Source organism: Lolium perenne, chromosome 3, assembly GCF_019359855.2.
Source record: "Lolium perenne isolate Kyuss_39 chromosome 3, Kyuss_2.0, whole genome shotgun sequence".
Classification (NCBI taxonomy): Eukaryota; Viridiplantae; Streptophyta; class Magnoliopsida; order Poales; family Poaceae; genus Lolium; species Lolium perenne.
Window position 1 is genome coordinate 247,722,961 of NC_067246.2, and position 16,551 is coordinate 247,739,511.

General features: G+C 43.5%; 3 protein-coding genes across 3 annotated transcripts; 1 reads left to right on the top strand and 2 right to left on the bottom strand.

Moving 5' to 3' along the window:
* Positions 1–1,000: 1,000 nt before the first annotated feature.
* Positions 1,001–9,226, bottom strand: LOC127344633 (uncharacterized). Its single transcript, XM_051370946.2, has 3 exons — positions 8,611–9,226; positions 6,942–7,129; positions 1,001–1,883 (listed from the first exon to the last, which is right to left on the bottom strand). Exons 1-3 carry the CDS (start codon positions 9,191–9,193, stop codon positions 1,404–1,406), a joined length of 1,251 nt encoding a protein of 416 aa, XP_051226906.1. The 5' UTR covers positions 9,194–9,226; the 3' UTR covers positions 1,001–1,403.
* Positions 9,227–11,902: 2,676 nt separating this feature from the next.
* On the top strand, positions 11,903–12,699 carry LOC127338717 (uncharacterized). Its single transcript, XM_051364726.2, has one exon. The coding sequence runs from the start codon at positions 12,037–12,039 to the stop codon at positions 12,532–12,534; it is 498 nt and encodes a 165-aa protein (XP_051220686.1). The 5' UTR covers positions 11,903–12,036; the 3' UTR covers positions 12,535–12,699.
* A 1,498-nt stretch (positions 12,700–14,197) lies between these two features.
* Positions 14,198–15,486, bottom strand: LOC127340078 (probable glutathione S-transferase). The gene is made up of 2 exons (XM_051365856.2): positions 15,130–15,486; positions 14,198–14,242 (listed from the first exon to the last, which is right to left on the bottom strand). The coding sequence occupies exons 1-2, from the start codon at positions 15,484–15,486 to the stop codon at positions 14,198–14,200; spliced, it is 402 nt and encodes a 133-aa protein (XP_051221816.1).
* Positions 15,487–16,551: the final 1,065 nt, after the last annotated feature.

Here is a 16,551-nt window from a genome sequence, read left to right on the forward strand (position 1 = left end):
GACCCTGCGGCCACGGCCACGCTGCAGTGTCTTCTACGATGGCCCAGTCAAAGGGTTGAGAACATAGGTGACAAGGTTGGCATCGTCATGCAAAATGAGCATGCCCTCTTGGGCCACCGCGGATCAGGCCACCTCTGCATGGTTGTGCAACGATCTCAATGGTCTTCGTCGTCACAATGTTGAGGAACATGTGGCATGTGTCGCCGTCATTTGGCCCGTATTCCTTATATATCTTTTAAGATTGTAACTGCAAAGGTAGAAAAATGTTTTGAAAACGCATAAAACATAGCGGTAATTAAGTGCAACTGTCCCATCCGTGTTGAGCGATATTTACTAGAATCGGCCATAATACTTGGTTCGATAGTAATGCTACTAATATTACTAATATTACTAGAATCACGGGAGTGGTATTTTGAGACATGGGAGCATATGCTCCCTTTATTTTGAAATTTCAAAAAAATAAAATGAAAAATCCGCACTTATATTTTCACGTGCTACGCACTCACAACGTTGTTTCATGAAAAATCGACTTGTCATGTGACATGTGTAAAAAGACAAAATTCAATGCTAGAAATAAGGCCTTTCAGAAGATAATTTTTTTGCTTTTTTTACATAGACCGCACAATATATTGGTTAACGGTACACATATATTGTATATTGTGGAGATGTTGATGCAGAATTTTTTATCAAAAAATTTCAACATTTCAAAACATAATTTTTTGCTAGAGGTACCATATGAACCCAGGAGCCGAATTGGATTTCCGCAAGAATTGCACATAATACTCTTTTTGATATATTTTTTTGAACAGGCTTTTCGATATCAGTGATGGTATGATTTTGGGTTATTTGCAGGTTTCTTCCCATAGTTTTAGATCTAATTATTTAGATCTAGTTATTTCAAACTAGGATTAGAAACCTGAAGGCGTGCAATCCTATGCAATACAGTGAATATTGCTGCAACTTGGAGTTTTAGCAGTAGCCTCAGCAAACAAGATCAAGATAGAGATGTGAGGCTCTAGGGTGCTCATGTATCCCTGCCCCGACCTCTCAAATAGAATGATTTTACTACCAGTTACACAATATCTGACAGCTTTAGATTGTATTGTGGTATCTACATTCAGAATCTCAGCGTCAGCGCAGAGCAGCGGTGGTAGTTACACACCAGCGTCAGGTACTGGTTTCTATGTACAGACAATTACGACACATAAGTAAATTATACAAGTAGAATCAAGAAAACAAACCCCAAAGATACAACTCGCCGTGATTCTACTACCACGCCGTTCAAGCTGTAATATCTACGCAAGCTATGATCCTTCATTGACAGCGAGTTTTTCTCTTGATGCCACAGACTATGTAATTGACACAAGGCCACGAGCTGACGGTGGGTAATTACCAGCCATCCCTTAATCATCATCGTCATCCTCCAGGTCGCTGAATGACACATCCTCATCTTCATCATGCCCAGCAAAAGTGATGTTGCCTGATTTGCTGGACACATGATCCATATCCTCTAGCCACTCCTCCACTTCTTTATCGTCGTCATCCTCTGGGGTATTAAGCTTAGGCTTCTCAGATATATTCATCATCTCATTTTTCACCACCAGCACTTCTTCAATTACAGACTTGTCAACTATTTCCAACTCGCTGGTTGAAATAGGATGCTTGATGGCCTCAACACCTGGCAAAGGGTCAGGAGTTGGTTCTTGGAACGTTGTTGCTTCAGACAGCCCACTCTTGTATTGGATGCTTGACGCTGAGAACTCTGTATCTTCAGCTTGGGTAGATGGAGTATCCTTGTTTTCTGATGAGCCCCTAGGCCCCTGGGATCCTAGCTTTTTCATCCTCGGGGAGCTTTGCAACAACTCTTCTCTTGCTTCCAGGATCTGCGCAAAAGAGAATATATTGAGGTAATATTTAACCCCCTTTTCTAGCATTACTAAATATGATTCACACTTCACATTTTACATTGTTGATAGTTAACAACATTTTTAATGTAGTTTCCAAAGAGTGGTATATTTGTATGCATATGTTGATAAAAGAGAATACACATGGTACCATTAACATTGTAATATGGACTCACAACAATGACATTTTTTGTGATAGTATGCAATTTCATAACGATGTAATATGGACCCTTCCTGTTCTGGATTCTCATAGGGGGGGAGGGGGCCAAGGTTCGTCTCTTCGCCAAGATGGACTTCCCTACCATTGACGGGAGGGAGGTCCCACTGCCATGGCTGAACCGGTGAGACCAGCTCTTCCGGGACAGCGCATGCCAGCAGAAGAGCGGACATGGCAGGAAGCCTTCACATGACAGGCCTCGCTCAGCTATGGTACAACCAGCTGGAACGAACCAAGGGGCAACCCGTCGGATAACTTCGTCGAGCTCGCCGACAAGTGCTTTGGGCCCCCTTCCTGGGCCAATACTGAGAGGGACTTGGTCTCCCTGCATCACACCGGTACGGTGGCGGACTATCAGGAGCAGTTTCTAACTCGCTTGGCGCGTGTTGAACCCATGTCCGAGCGGCGGGAAATTCACCTCTTCACCAACAACTTGGACGGAGCCCTTCAAGACTCATGTAAAGGTCCAGAAACCGGTGACCTTGGATGACACCATGGACTTGGCACGTGCGTACGAGAGCCTTGTCCTGCTTTCATCACCAGTATCTACATCGTCCATAGGATCAGGCAACCGCAATCGTCCCTCGGAGGCCACTTTTTCACAAAGTTAGACCTCCACCAAGTTCGGATGCATCCAGAGGACATCAAGAAGGCAACCTTCTGTACACAAGGGGCTCTATTTGAGTTCCTGACTATGCCGTTTGGCTTGACAAACGCCCCATCAACGTTCCAAGCTTTGATGAATGAGGTCCTTTGGCCACTCCTTCAACAAATTGTGCTCGCTTTCTTTGATGACATTTTGATTTATAGTGCATCTTGGTCGGAGCACCTTCCCCATGCCCGCATTGTCCTCCTACTCATGTGCAAGCACAACTCCTTTTAAACATTCCACGTGTTCGTTTGCGGAGTCGTCTATCACTTACCTTGGCCACGCCATCTCAGTTGCAGGCGTGGGCATTGACAACAGATCAAGGCAGTTGTCGATTGGCCAGCACCCAAGTCTGCACCGCAGTGCGTGGCTTTTTGGGTCTTCTCAACTACTGCCGGAAGTTCATCCAACACTTCGGGAACATTGCAGCACCTCACACAACTCCCAAAAGGGAGGCATTCTCGTGGTCAAAGGAGGCAGCACAGCGCACATGCGTTCTTGGAACTCAAGACAACACCCACAACTGCCCCCATGCTACAGCTGCCAGACTTTGCTGAGACATTCATCGTGGAGTGTGATGCCTTAGAGTCAGGATTCGGCGATGTTATGAACCAAGGTGTTGGGCCCATCGCCTACTTCAGTCGGGCAATAGCTCCACATCATACTTCCTTGGCAGCTTACGAGTGTGAGCTGGTTACCTTGTTTAGGCAGTGCGACATTGGCAGCCATATCTTTGGGATCGGGCATTCGTTGTGCGGACAGACAACTTCAGCCTCAAGTTCCTCCTCAACCAGTGTCTACCAACGATCCCTCAACACCACTGAGTGCGACATTGGCGGACATACCTCTGAGGTCAGGCATTCATTGTGCGGACAGACCACTTCAGCCTCAAGTTCCTCCTCGACCAGCGTCTATCAACGATCCCTCAACACCACTGAGTACAAGCCGGGTCGCCTCAACATCGCAGCCGACGCACTCTCGCGTCGCAACACCGAGGAGCTACTAGTCTGAGCCATCACCGATCCAACCTTCGACCTCTTCGACAAGCTTCGTGCAGCCAACACTACAGATCATGCATTGCTGGCTCTGTGTGATCAGCTTGCTGCAGGTACCATGACTGCACCTTGGACGGTGACTGATGTTCTCCTCACATTCGAGGTTCATGCCTAAATATCACTATTCTGAACTGTTGCCCAAAATTCTCGCTGTTGCACATGACGTTGGGCACGAGGGAGTGCAGAAATCCCTCCATCGACTTCGCCATGATTTTCATGTTCCCCGTGCACGAGTCGTGCTCCAAGACTACATAGACACTTGCCTGGTGTGCCAGCGCAACAAGACAGAGTAACTCCACCGGGCAGGCCTCCTTCAGCCGCTAGAGGTGCCTTCCTAGGTCTGGACTGACATCTGAACGGATTTTATCGAGGGGGCTTCCTGGACAGGTTCTCAAAGTACGGCCACTTCATTCTGCTTACCCACCCTTATACCGCTGAAACAGTGGCCAAAGCTTTATTCACCGACATGGATTTCCCATCTCCATAGTTTCCGACCGCGAAACAGTGTTTGCTTCTGGCTTCAGGCTCTTTGGGCAGGCTGGCGTTCACTTGAGCTTGAGCTCAGCATTCCATCTGCGTCAGATGGCCAGTCTGAGGCAGTCAACCACGTCATTTCCATTTTACTTGCGTGGCATTACTGACAACCGCCCTCGACAATGACTACAGGCGCTACCTTGGGCAGAGTACTGCTACGACACGTCATTCCACACAGCATTGCAGGACACACCATTCAAAGGGGTTTACGGACGCAACCATCCTTCGGTCCGTACGTACAAGCAAGGCGATATCTGTAATGTTGCGGTGGCTCTACTCAACCGACCAGCTGCCTTCTTAGGCACCAACGCTAAAGGGAAGTTGGCCCCCAAGTTCTATGGACCATGCAAGGTCATTGCTAAAATCAACTCAGTAGCATATCGCTTGGAGTTGCCACCATGGGCGAGGATCCACAATGTTTTTCATGTCAGCCTCCTCAAGGAGTTCAATGGCACAGCTCCCTCTGCCAGAGCTCTTCAACGGGTGGGTCCTTCCAACGCCCCAGCGTGTCCTTTGTGCCCGGGTTAGCCGCAACATCTGGCAAGTGCTCGTACAGTGGGCTGGCCAGCCACCGTCTGAGGCATCATGGGAAGATGTGCCCAATTTCAAGGAACATTATCCTCAGTTCCAGCTCGAGGACGAGTTGTTCATCGAGGGGGGAGAGATGTCATGTGTGGCATGACATGTAGGCGCGGGGCACAGCAGCACCAGGCACCCAAGGAGGGAGCGCTGGACTTTCAGGATAAGGTTCCCAAGAGATCATTGTCTCTTTATCTTAAGAAGTTAAGATTTTCCAGTTAGTATCTTTCCTATGTTTGTTTCTTTCATGAGTTGTTATTGTCTCCAGTCTCCGCGACTTAACATAAAAACTAATATAAAACATAGAAGTTGGCAAAATGCTATGTTCATTTCAGATATGCTATTGCAATGTGGATAAAATGTGTGTCACTCACAATAATTGGCATGAACTTGCTTAATACTCAGTTTAGTACTAGTGATGGTATTTTTTGGGTCAATTGCAGGTTTCCTTCCCATAATCTAGATCTAATTATTTCAAATGAAGATTAGAAATCTGGAGCTGTTCTCACGACATTGGCAGTCTGCACTGGATCACAACATACACGACTAAGGACTTGGATGCATTTGTAACTGCTCATTAAATCTCTTATACTAATTAAGTTCACATTAAAACCACATATTGCTATTAATATTGCATAGGAAAGATATGGGAACATCTATCACGTTTGGTGCACAAAATAATGCCATTTTTGAGGAGTAAATGCCATAGCTGCAAAATGATCTATTTTTTGTGTAGTTCACATTGTATTTTAATTACCCTGGTAATATGGATGCCTTGCATGTGGTCTGTATTCTTTAATGAGATGCCATAGCCTCCAGTCTCCGCAACTTAACATAAAAAAAACAATATAAACCATAACAAGTTGGCAAATGCTACTCCCTCCGTTCCATATTAGTTGTCGCTGATTCAGAACAACTTTGTACTAAATCAGCGACAATTAATTTGGAATGGTATGTTCGTTTGACATATGCTATTGTTATGTGATAAAAAGTGTGTCACCCACAACAATTGGCATGGAGTCATGGACTGGCTTAGTACTCAGTTCGGTACTAGTGATTGTATGTTTTTTTTGGGTCAATCAAAGGTTTCCTTTCCATAATCTAGATCTAGTTATTTCAAATGAAGAGCATTACAAATCTGGATATGTTCTCTTGACCTTGTTCGTCAGCATTATATCACCACATATAGGACTGAGGTTTTGGAAAGCATTTGTAGCAGTTCATTAGAACTCTCAAAGAAATTAGTGTTCACATTACATATTAATAAAAAAAATCATAGGAATGATATGTGAACATCTATCTTGCTTGGTGCGTAATATAATGCCAATATTTGAGGAGCAAATGCCATAGCTGGAGAATGATCTGTTTTTTATGTAGTTCACATTGTATTTAATAACCCTGATAATGTGGATGCCTTGCATGTGGCTTGTATCTACCACAGTCTGCAATCTCTACAATGTAATATAAAAACGAATATAAACCATAAAAAGTTGGCAAAGTGCTATGTTTGTTTCATGTATGCTATTGCTATGTGGATAGCATGTGTGTTAGTGTGTTACCCACAATTTTGTCAAGAACTAGTGTATACCTAGAGACTCATTGTTCATCGACCAAGATTATTCAAGTAAACTTGTGGCACGGAAACAACATGCCCATATATGTATCAAACCAGTATGAATATACGATAACAACCACAATCAGCATCTAGTGTTTCCATACAAACATGTGTTGCGGAGATAGTACTCAAACATTAAAGAACATCTTGCACATGAAAATGCAGACTACATTAAAAAAAATCCCAACTTTTTCTTTGAAGTATCAATTTTAATCTCTAGATCGATCTTGCAAAGTATTAACAATATCGGAGATGGAACAATAATCATAATTAATAGCAAGATAAGTTTACTCATTTTAAGATATTCATCTTGTGCTTTAAATATTGGCTATGGAAAATTTCCACAATTCATTAGTTCAATATATATGACAAAGAAATGAGAGTGTACTTGTGTAGTTGACAGAAGTTCAGCATCTTGCTTGTGGAGTTTTGAGTGAAGAAGCACAAAGTAGATCTTCCAGAAACATGCTTCGCTCATATTACTAGAACAAAGCTCAGTCCTGAGATATGACAAGCTTGGTACGATACGCTCAATAGCCAATGCATGTTCATATTGTGTATCTGACAGTTCAAAATCTATACACAAAAGGCATAGCAGGTATAAGCAACGGAAATTAAGAAAATCAGTCAGGTGCTATAAGTAAGAGATGACTGACAAGATGGAACAAGATGCAAGAATGGCCTCAAGTGAACAGTAAGTACTGGTCCTAAATAACAAAGAGAGGCTTTGCAGGAAAGTTGAGCATATAATAATGAGTACTCTACAATAATCATTCCAAAACACATTTGTGACCCATTACTCTACCAAGTCTGTGCCAAAAGCACAATAGCTGATAAGTATCCTGGTCCAAATTTAGTAGGTAGGAAAGATTAAGATTGTGCCATAAACAACAGGAAGATTGTGTAATTCATCTGTTATGTATATGTACAAAAGCTAAAATCTATGAAAGTTGTTGGATAAATATACTTCGTTCAATATGTTTTGACCATGTACTTGTATCATTAGGAACCTTGATTGCGTGAATATAAATCAAAACTTCTCCAAGTACAGAAAGCATTCAGGGTGAAAATGTTTCTTGGAGTTATTTGATCGAAGTGACTGGATGAGTGACACAGCCCATTTATTATGAGGGACCTCATTTGCATGTATTAACCCGTACCCTGGTGATATTACAAGTATCAAAAGAAATAGACCTTATTTTGATGTCCCTAGGTGAATCATCAGATTAAGGTGCTGGCAAATGTGCTTTGAGCTTGCATCTAATTTTGTCACTTGAGTAGTTTACTGTTTAGCTATTTATCTCCGGGTGGTTATCGTAGATCAGTAATAGCATGGTCAATCCTAATGTAACTGTGGCTTCATAACAGTTCAAAACTGACAAGTAACACTACATGTTAAGAGACAAAAATGTCCGCATAAGCATTTACGAGAAGATGCAGATCAGGAACCGGAACACATTGCCCGACATGTACTATCATTGTTTCTCTTTATTAAATCTAGCGATCTATACTTCAAAAACTTCCTCAGTTGCAAGTACTTACAGCTTTTGGAATACTAATTATCTCCTAGAAGGACAAACTCGAATTAAAGGCGTGATGGACTGGATTAAAATGGACACAGTAACCCACTTCAGGCACCCATTCTATCTAACTGGCATCTGCAGATGCAATCAGATGGATTTATAAGTTATGACATCATTTATTAATCCAAACTACAATTCCTTAGCAATCTATCATAAGTGTGAACAAGTACAGCTAATGTGAAACTGAGCTGAAGCTGCCACTCATGTCCTAAAACTCAGTAAATTCAGCTTCCACTAACCATAGCATAAACAGCTATAAGCGTTAAATGAGTATAGCTGCAAAAAAATGCAGAAAAAAACGCATAATTCCACTCCAAAAATCTCAGAATTCAGAGTCTTCTGCAGCACTAACATATCATCGCCACTTTTCTGGAAATCAAACAAGCGCAAGATAGGAAAAAAAAAAAAGCTAACTAGTTCAGTCCAAATAAAAGTCCAGCAGAAAAGTCTGATGGCACGGGGTTCTTATCTTACCATCGGCGTGCCGGTCGTCGTCGACGAACAGGGGGAAATCGCGCCACGTCTCGGGACGCGTGGAGATGTGCCTGACGAACACCACCACCTCCTCCGTCACACCCACCGCCCCGACCTCGCCCTCCTCCTCCTCCTCCTCGGGCACGAAAGGCAGGAACGAGGACGCGATCTTGGAGATCTCCGCCACGGCGTTGGCGTTCGAGAGCATGGAGATGCCGCTCCTGACCCTGCCCCCGATCTCCGCGAGGTCGCTCCGGATCCCAGCAACCCGTGGGGACTGAGCCCCATCCTCCTCCTCATCCTCCGCCTCCGCCGCCTCGGCCTCGGCCTCGGCCGGCGGCGGCGCGAGGAAGGTGGCGACGCCCCAGAAGCGGCGGGTGAGGGACTCCGTCAGCTCGGAGATGTCTCCCTTGACTCCACGGCTGGGGGTGTCCGGCTGCTCGCCCTCTTCGGTGTCGGCGTCAGCGTCGGCGGCGTGATCCGGGGTCTTGTCGCCGGAGTTTGCCTCGGAGTGGTCGTCGTCGTCGTCATCGGAGGGGGCGGAGGAGAGGGTCGCCGCGATGGAGCGCGCGAGCCATGACATCGCTGCTGGCGCACTGGAGGAGGAGGGTGGAGTGGGGCGGCGGGTCAATCGGCGGGAGAGTGGGACGTACGGCACGGGGAGAGTGACGGCCGGCCGGCGGATAGGAGGGAGTAGTCGCCAAGTTTGGGGACCTATGGTGGAAAAATCGACGGCCCTGATGTAGTTTAATAATTTTCAAAATTGACCGGCCGAAACATGAATAGGTTTTGGGAGTTTGATTTGCTTCGTGGATCATACAACCTCTGTTCCCAAAAATAAGAGGGTTTTCTGAGATAAAAACAAGAGTCGTGGTATGATCATTTAGGTCTAGAATCCTGAAAATCATTTTGGAATTCCATAGGTAGGTTGTTTGATTGCCACAGAATTGGGTCGTCATTTTATTTAGGAAATCCAGCAAAATGATGCCATGGGTAAACACGATTTCAAGTTGAGACCTGTCATTTGCGTTTCTTTATGAAAGTCATTTGCAAATTAAATATTGAATTCTGCTATCATTTGCAATTCCTGTGGCAACCAAACAAGTGTCTATTTCTGGAATTACAATGTAAATGAAATGAATACATGTATTCATTTCAAAATCCTACAAATGAAAAGAAAGCCTGGCTTCCAAACGACTTAAGAGGTTTTGGAAGTTCAAATTGTACTTCCAATACGTTTTATATTTAAAAACATAGGGACAGAAGGGGGCGAAAAAGAGGCCGCTCTTGCATCACTGATATTTTTCCAAAACGGGCCATCCCTTTCCATTACTGCATAAAGAAAATACAAACTCTTCCGACAACATAACGCCCACACAGAAGGGTGCGAGAAAGAGGCTGCCCTTGCATCGCCATGAAATCGTGTTCGTGGCCGAACACCCACTACGAAGAAAAAGCTAGTGACACTCAACCATACACTTTCAGAAGTTTAAAACAACACAACAACTGTCCAAAACAAACAGAAACCTATTACAGAAGGATCCACATGAAGGTCCATGAATTGCTATAATTGAAGGTTGAGTTGAAATTGCACTCTCCTCGAGGACTCTAGCCAACATTGTCGCCATGTTGATCAGCAGCTTCACTCCCACATTGATCTTCTCAGCATCCTCCTCAACATACAAACATGCCCAATAATTAAAAAAAACAGAAAAGATCACCACAAGAGATTTAAGCACATAAATTTTAAAGGTTATCTTATTCCTGGTAGGCCAAATAGACCAGCAAATGGTAGAAGTTAATAAAGTATACATTTCCTATCACCCGACATGTAAGCAAACAACCATGCCAAACTCTGCCAAAAGTTTCTATGGCAACAATTGGATTTGAAGCAAGAACCTAAAGCACCCCAAACCACTTTAGCCACAACAGAAGAGAAGAAAAAATGAAAAATGTTGTCACTGAAGGAACAAATCGAAGATCCAGTCCATTTCTTTTCCTTATATTCTTTGTAGTCTTTTTTCGAGCGGTATATTCTTTGTAGTCAAAGTAACATCATACTGCAACTGCCAAAGGAAAATATTAATCTTTAAAGGTAATTTAGACTTTCAAATCCATTTGCTAAAAGCTCCAACGGTATTTCTTCTAATAACTGGTAAAAAGATTAAGTAAAAAACACTTATTATATGTCAAGCTCCAACTAATAAAAATTTGGCTCCAAAACAGGAAATTGTGCAACTGAGACTTTGATGGAATTCGAGTGATGCAAAATCTCACAGGACTTCTAAAAGGAATAGTGAAATTGGAATTGACAACATGAAAAAAGGTAACGTCTTGGGCGAGAGAAATAGTACCCCGCTCTAATGATTAAAGCTTATATTTTTCTAAAATTTAAAATACATGAAGTTTGACCAATTTTTTAGAAAAAGGTATTATTATTGGCAATCCAAAATCAACACCTTCAGATACATTGTGAAATAATTTTCATATAATATCATGGTTCTTGATAGTTTTTTCTAAAAGCTTGGTCAAACTTTACTTTTAGATCAAAGACCTTTCATGTCCAGCTTATATTGAAAGCTTTTATAGTGTCTTACAACACAAAAAAAAATAGCAACCTCCTAAGGGTACCCCACACATAGTGCCATATTGTTCAACCAGGGATCCAACCAAAATCTAACAAGGCTTAATTTTTGTAAAATCACCTCCATTTCTTTCTTCAAAATAAGTATCTTTAACTTTCATCAAAGCCGTCTAGCAGGAAGAATCATTAATCCTAGTTTCTACAGATGCCACAAATTAAAACATGTTTCATGAGACACACGAAGTATAAAACCAAGGGAAATTCACGGCAGCTTCCTTTAGGACAAAATAGGACATATGCTTTAGAGGAGAGGTCGCTGTTTTCCCATGATTTGCGAGCGTTGAAACAAGCAACGGCGACGGCTACAATTGGCAAAAACTACTCATTAACAAATTATAGTCAGCCGATTTGTAACACACGCTCAATAAACGGCTAACATGCATGTATACACTGATTCAATGAATTGCCAGATGAGCGCGGGCGAGTTGGTAAAGCTGATCTCAACACGTTGCTCTCAAAACCGTGGACAAATTCGTCCGAATCCATCAGAATACTTGCGGATTCTGACCTTTTCTCTGTCATCCGCCGGTACTAGAAACGGCCGACCCCAACGGATAGGATGACCTGAGTGTCACCAACGAAAAAAGTCAATATCAAGGCGTGTTTTACGCCGATGCGGCTCGATGGAAAGCAGCATATATATACAATCAATCAAGAACTCGAATAACGTAGACATCCGTTGAGTTCTGGAAAAAGGCAACTCCACGACGAGATAGCTACAAGTCTCCGATTGATTTGTGTTTCTCTGTAAGAAGAAGCCACCGACTCCACGTGCGCAGGAGATGAAGAAAGGCGGCGGGTGCCTCTGCCTCGGCCTCGGCTCGCCGATGCGCGCGCTGTCGCGGGCGTGCAACTCGGCCTGCGACCTCTACGTCCGCGGCATCTCCGGGTGCGCGAGCCACATGCCGACGGGAGCCGTCGCGGGCGGCCGCGGCCCCGGCTTCGGCAGGTCGGCCACGGCCATGTACGTGCGGGCGAGCTCGGACCGCGCCGACGACCTCGTCCGCGCCTCTTCGAAACAGCGGCGCCGCGTCGCGCCCGAGCCGGCGGCAGCGACGAAGGTTAGCGTTGGCCAGGAGCCGGCGGCGGCAGTCCAGCTGAGGAGGAAGGGCGCGGCGATGGAGACCATCGCCGAGGATGCGCCGTGCGAGTTCGGCGCCTGCACGCTCATGCGGCCGGCGCAGAGGAGGCGCGGCGCGGCGGCGGGTAGGCTCGCCGCGCGTAGCGGTGGCTTTGGAGCCATCAAGGTGGGGAGCGAGGCCTTGCCGCGCCACGCGTGACGCATGCATTTGTGTGTGCAACATGCCCGGTAGCAGTTGTGTATAAAACTAGCTTAGATCAATTCAACCGGTTCTCTCTTTGTTTCTAGAGCCCAAACTATACCTTTGCAATCAACAGCAAGGGTAGCTCGCCTACCTCCTCTTCAAGTACGGAAATGCAACGGTGCATTTTTTTTTTTTTGAAACTTAAATGCAACGGTGCATTTGAAATGTGGCGAACGTTATATCCCCACCGTTTATGCCCATTGGGATATCCATTCGTAGGTCCATCTTCCTGCCTACTCATGTGAAAAGATTTCCTTCTTCAAATGCACCAATAACTTTAAAACGAGCACAACTTTCACGTAACAAATGCAAATGAGATTTTATTTGTATATATTTGGCTTCCTCGCAATGAACTCTTCAAAATGAGTCTAATATTTGATATTTTTTAAAAAATTAATTTTTTTTGTTGACTGGATCTATAGAGTCCTCTGCTGTTTGAGCATGTAGTCCGAACAATATGCCCATGTAGTCCTGTGATTTATCGTGCTAAATTTATAAAGTCCTTCTAAATTTGTCTAAATAGTACTGTTTATTTTTACACATATGGCAACTATAGATTATCTTTTCACGTGAGACCATACTGAACCAAATCTCGAGAAACGTGAATAGCATCAACGGCTGTGATATCAACTTCACCCCATATCAACTTCGCAAACTGTGCGTCCCTTCAAGTACCGCTTCTCATGTTGGTTTGGTTCAACTTGAAGAGTTGGTTTGGCCTAGATATTGATCCAACAAATTAGCATGGCATTTGCACCGTCAAAAAATTGACAGACCGAGGTGGTCCACAAAAGAGGAAGGGGAGACCAGAAAGAACATAACTTCCCTCGCAATGCGTGTCTCTTGGAAAATTTGGAAGGAAGTAAATGCTCCAGTTTATACGATAAGTCTATGACCGTCACCATGTTTATTTCGAGAATTAAAGAAGAGGCGGCTTTGTGGTGCGTTGTTGGTGCCAAAACTCTAAATAATGTAATTTCACGAGGGTAGTCAATTTTTTTTCTTGGCCAGACGGGGCTTGTAAAACTTGTGAAATGATTATTCTTACTCAGCAAATATGGCAAACCTTTTGCCTTGGTTCAATACCTAGTGATGGTGCGACGATTTGAAATTGAGAATGAATTTTTTTTCTTGTTGCTAATTGCTAGATATAACTAAATTGTTGGGTACTACTTTCTCCGTTTAAAAATAAGTAGTATGGATTTATCTAGATTTACATATATTTAGACGTGAGCTTGAGCTCTAAAGTGGATTTTCGACGAGGCATGGCCATATATTTATTCTGATGAGACCTTTGTTTGCCATAGATGCCTCTACCAAAACTCCCGAATTAGTGAGGTCCTTGTACACGTGAATTTCACAATGCACTTATAAATTTGGCCATATCGATCACCTTTAGGCATCTTTCATCCATCCAATCACAAGATCGTTCCAATCTTCCATCGTCGCATCTAGATATTGGGTTATGAGCCGTCAATTTCTAGGACCACCATCATATGATGGAAGCAAGGGCTTTGCAATTCATTAGCTATTTTTTCTTCGAAAAGGAAGATATATGTTCTAACATCTGCATCGATTAATGCACATGCCTTCTTTTTTAAATTATTTAACAAGGGTTTTACAAGGAGCATACATCAAAAACCTCGAAGCCATCCCAGAACACCTACAAACATGACAATGTGAGAAGATCATGCCAATAGAGACTTATTCTCCGAAAACACGAAAACCCACCACCAACTCGGAACCGGGAATATCGCACACCCTAGAAGCTAAGTGAAACCATGTAATTAAAGATACTATTGAATTGTAAGTCATTGCATAATCTTCGTCATTCTCAATAAAAACGAAGTAGGAAATAAATTGAGCATCAAATGCGTGTTGACTGTGGCCAAAATTAACCCTGTAATGTATGCTTCGCAGCTATTGATTGGATCAAGAGTGTGCACGGCAAGTGTTTTGAGTAACCCAAACATTTCAACATTGTCTAGATGGTATTGTCGTTGAAATATTTCTTTGTTGTGCTGGAAATGTTGGTGAGAATGTCTTAAGTCGCAAATGCTCCATGCCACCGGAATTTCCTCGTGCACTATGTGTATATGTACATCGAGAAAATGATTTGTAAAGGTTGTGGCAATGCACAGGCATTCAACTAGTCCTGGTAAAGAATATTGGAAAGTTGTTTAGTGGATTTTCAGGTACCTTCGTGGCACATCCAAAGCTTGCTAAGTTTCGCAAGACGGGTGAGGAACTCGCAGGCCATGTGGTTTCATATTTTGCTGCCGACTTGAATTTAGGTTATGTGTTCACCGTTGGTGGATGGGATGTCGGATGGAAAGCAACATTATAACCTGTTGTTGCCCAATCTACAACCGAAGCAGAATATATGGTATTGCTAAAACTTGGAAAGAGACTTCTTGGTTGAAAGGTTTATATGTTGAGCTTTGTGGAGATGATTATTGCATTAACTTGTTTTGTGACAGTTAAAATGTCATATATCTTACTAAAGATCAAATGTTTCATGAGAGGACAAAGCACATTGATATCAAGTACCTTTATGTTCGTGATATTGTTGCTCAATGTAAACTGAAGATATGCAAGGAAAGTACTCATGATAATGTTGACTTGGGGATCCTCCGGGAGGAGAGAGGGGCCGATGCCGGCGAAGGCCTCGTCGATGTACTGCAGGATGACGAGCGACTCGCAGACGGCCTTGCCGTCGTGGATCAGCACCGGCACCTTGGTGTATACGGGGTTGGACTCGAGCAGCAGTTGGCTCTTGCTCTTGAGGTCCTCCTCAATGTATTCGTAACTCACGCCCTTGAGGCTAAGCGCGAGCCGCACTCGCAGGACGAACGGGCTCGACCACGTCGCGATCAGCTTCACCTCGCTGGTTCCTACTCCGGCCATTGCAGCTATCGTACGTGTTCCGATCTCGCGTTGTTTCCCTGTTGGTGTTTGGCTGTTCGGGGTGGAGGGGACGAGCGGTATATATCGACGACTACACGCGCAGAGATACTCCGCTGCAATGGTAAATTAGCTTGGTCGTATGAGAGCATTTTAATTTGTTTTTCTGATCATGACCTGCTACTAAGTAACTTATCTTGCGGTGAATTTGCTACTAAGTAACTTACTTTGGAACCATCTCCTTTGACTTACCGGCGCCAATACAATTTTTTGACTTGGACAAATATGACCAAGTCCTTGCCGGCAACCCTTCCTATTATTACACTGATGATTTACATGTCAAACCTAAAATAGGATACGCCATTTTGGATAAATTTATTTATAGTGGATTATTAGAGTCGTTCGCCAAAACTTTAGCACCGTTAAGGCGGTGGTTCTCTCCATTACTGTAAAAAAAGGTTGTCTCGATACAAATTAAAGCCGTGACTAGCTATATTTCATTTTAGGGCTCCTTCGATTTATAGGATAGGAAAGCATATGAATAGAAAAAACATAGGATTGAGATGTCATGCCCATTTGAATCCTACAGAAAGATGAAGTGTGTTTGATTGTAGCAAAGGAATTTCCATGAGGTATGTCCTAATATTTTTTTTCTGTAGGATTTGTACTACAATATTTTTATAGGATGTGTTCCTATGAATCAAACAACTTGTATAGGAAAATTTCTCATAGAATCCAAATCCTACACAATTCATTTACAAATCCTATAAATTAAAGGAGCCCTTAAGTAAAATATCGCAAGTCTGACCTTTTCCTTCAAAAACCATCCAAACGTCTGATGGGATTCGTTGCATAGAAAACAAAAATTTTCCTACCGCGAGAACGCAATCCAAGCCAAGATGCAAACTAGAAGACGGAAGCAACGAGGAGATGATCGAGACTCACCCTTGAAAATTTCCAAAGCCTACAAGATGAGGCTCTTGTTGCTGCGGTAGACGATCACTTGCCGCTTGCAAAAGCGCGTAGAAGATCTTGATCACGGTGCCACGATCGGGCAGCACCTCCGTA

Coding starts and splice junctions, on each gene's coding strand:
- LOC127344633 (XM_051370946.2), bottom strand. CDS start 9,193: ATGTCATGGCTCGCGCGCTCCATCGCGGCGACCCTCTCCTCCGCCCCC. Junction 7,130..8,610: donor CGACGACCGGCACGCCGATG/GTAAGATAAGAA, acceptor TTTTGTGTATAG/ATTTTGAACTGTCAGATACA. Junction 1,884..6,941: donor AACTTCTGTCAACTACACAA/GTACACTCTCAT, acceptor TCTTTTGCGCAG/ATCCTGGAAGCAAGAGAAGA.
- LOC127340078 (XM_051365856.2), bottom strand. CDS start 15,486: ATGGCCGGAGTAGGAACCAGCGAGGTGAAGCTGATCGCGACGTGGTCG. Junction 14,243..15,129: donor ACAATATCACGAACATAAAG/GTACTTGATATC, acceptor TCATGTTTGTAG/GTGTTCTGGGATGGCTTCGA.
- LOC127338717 (XM_051364726.2), top strand. CDS start 12,037: ATGAAGAAAGGCGGCGGGTGCCTCTGCCTCGGCCTCGGCTCGCCGATG.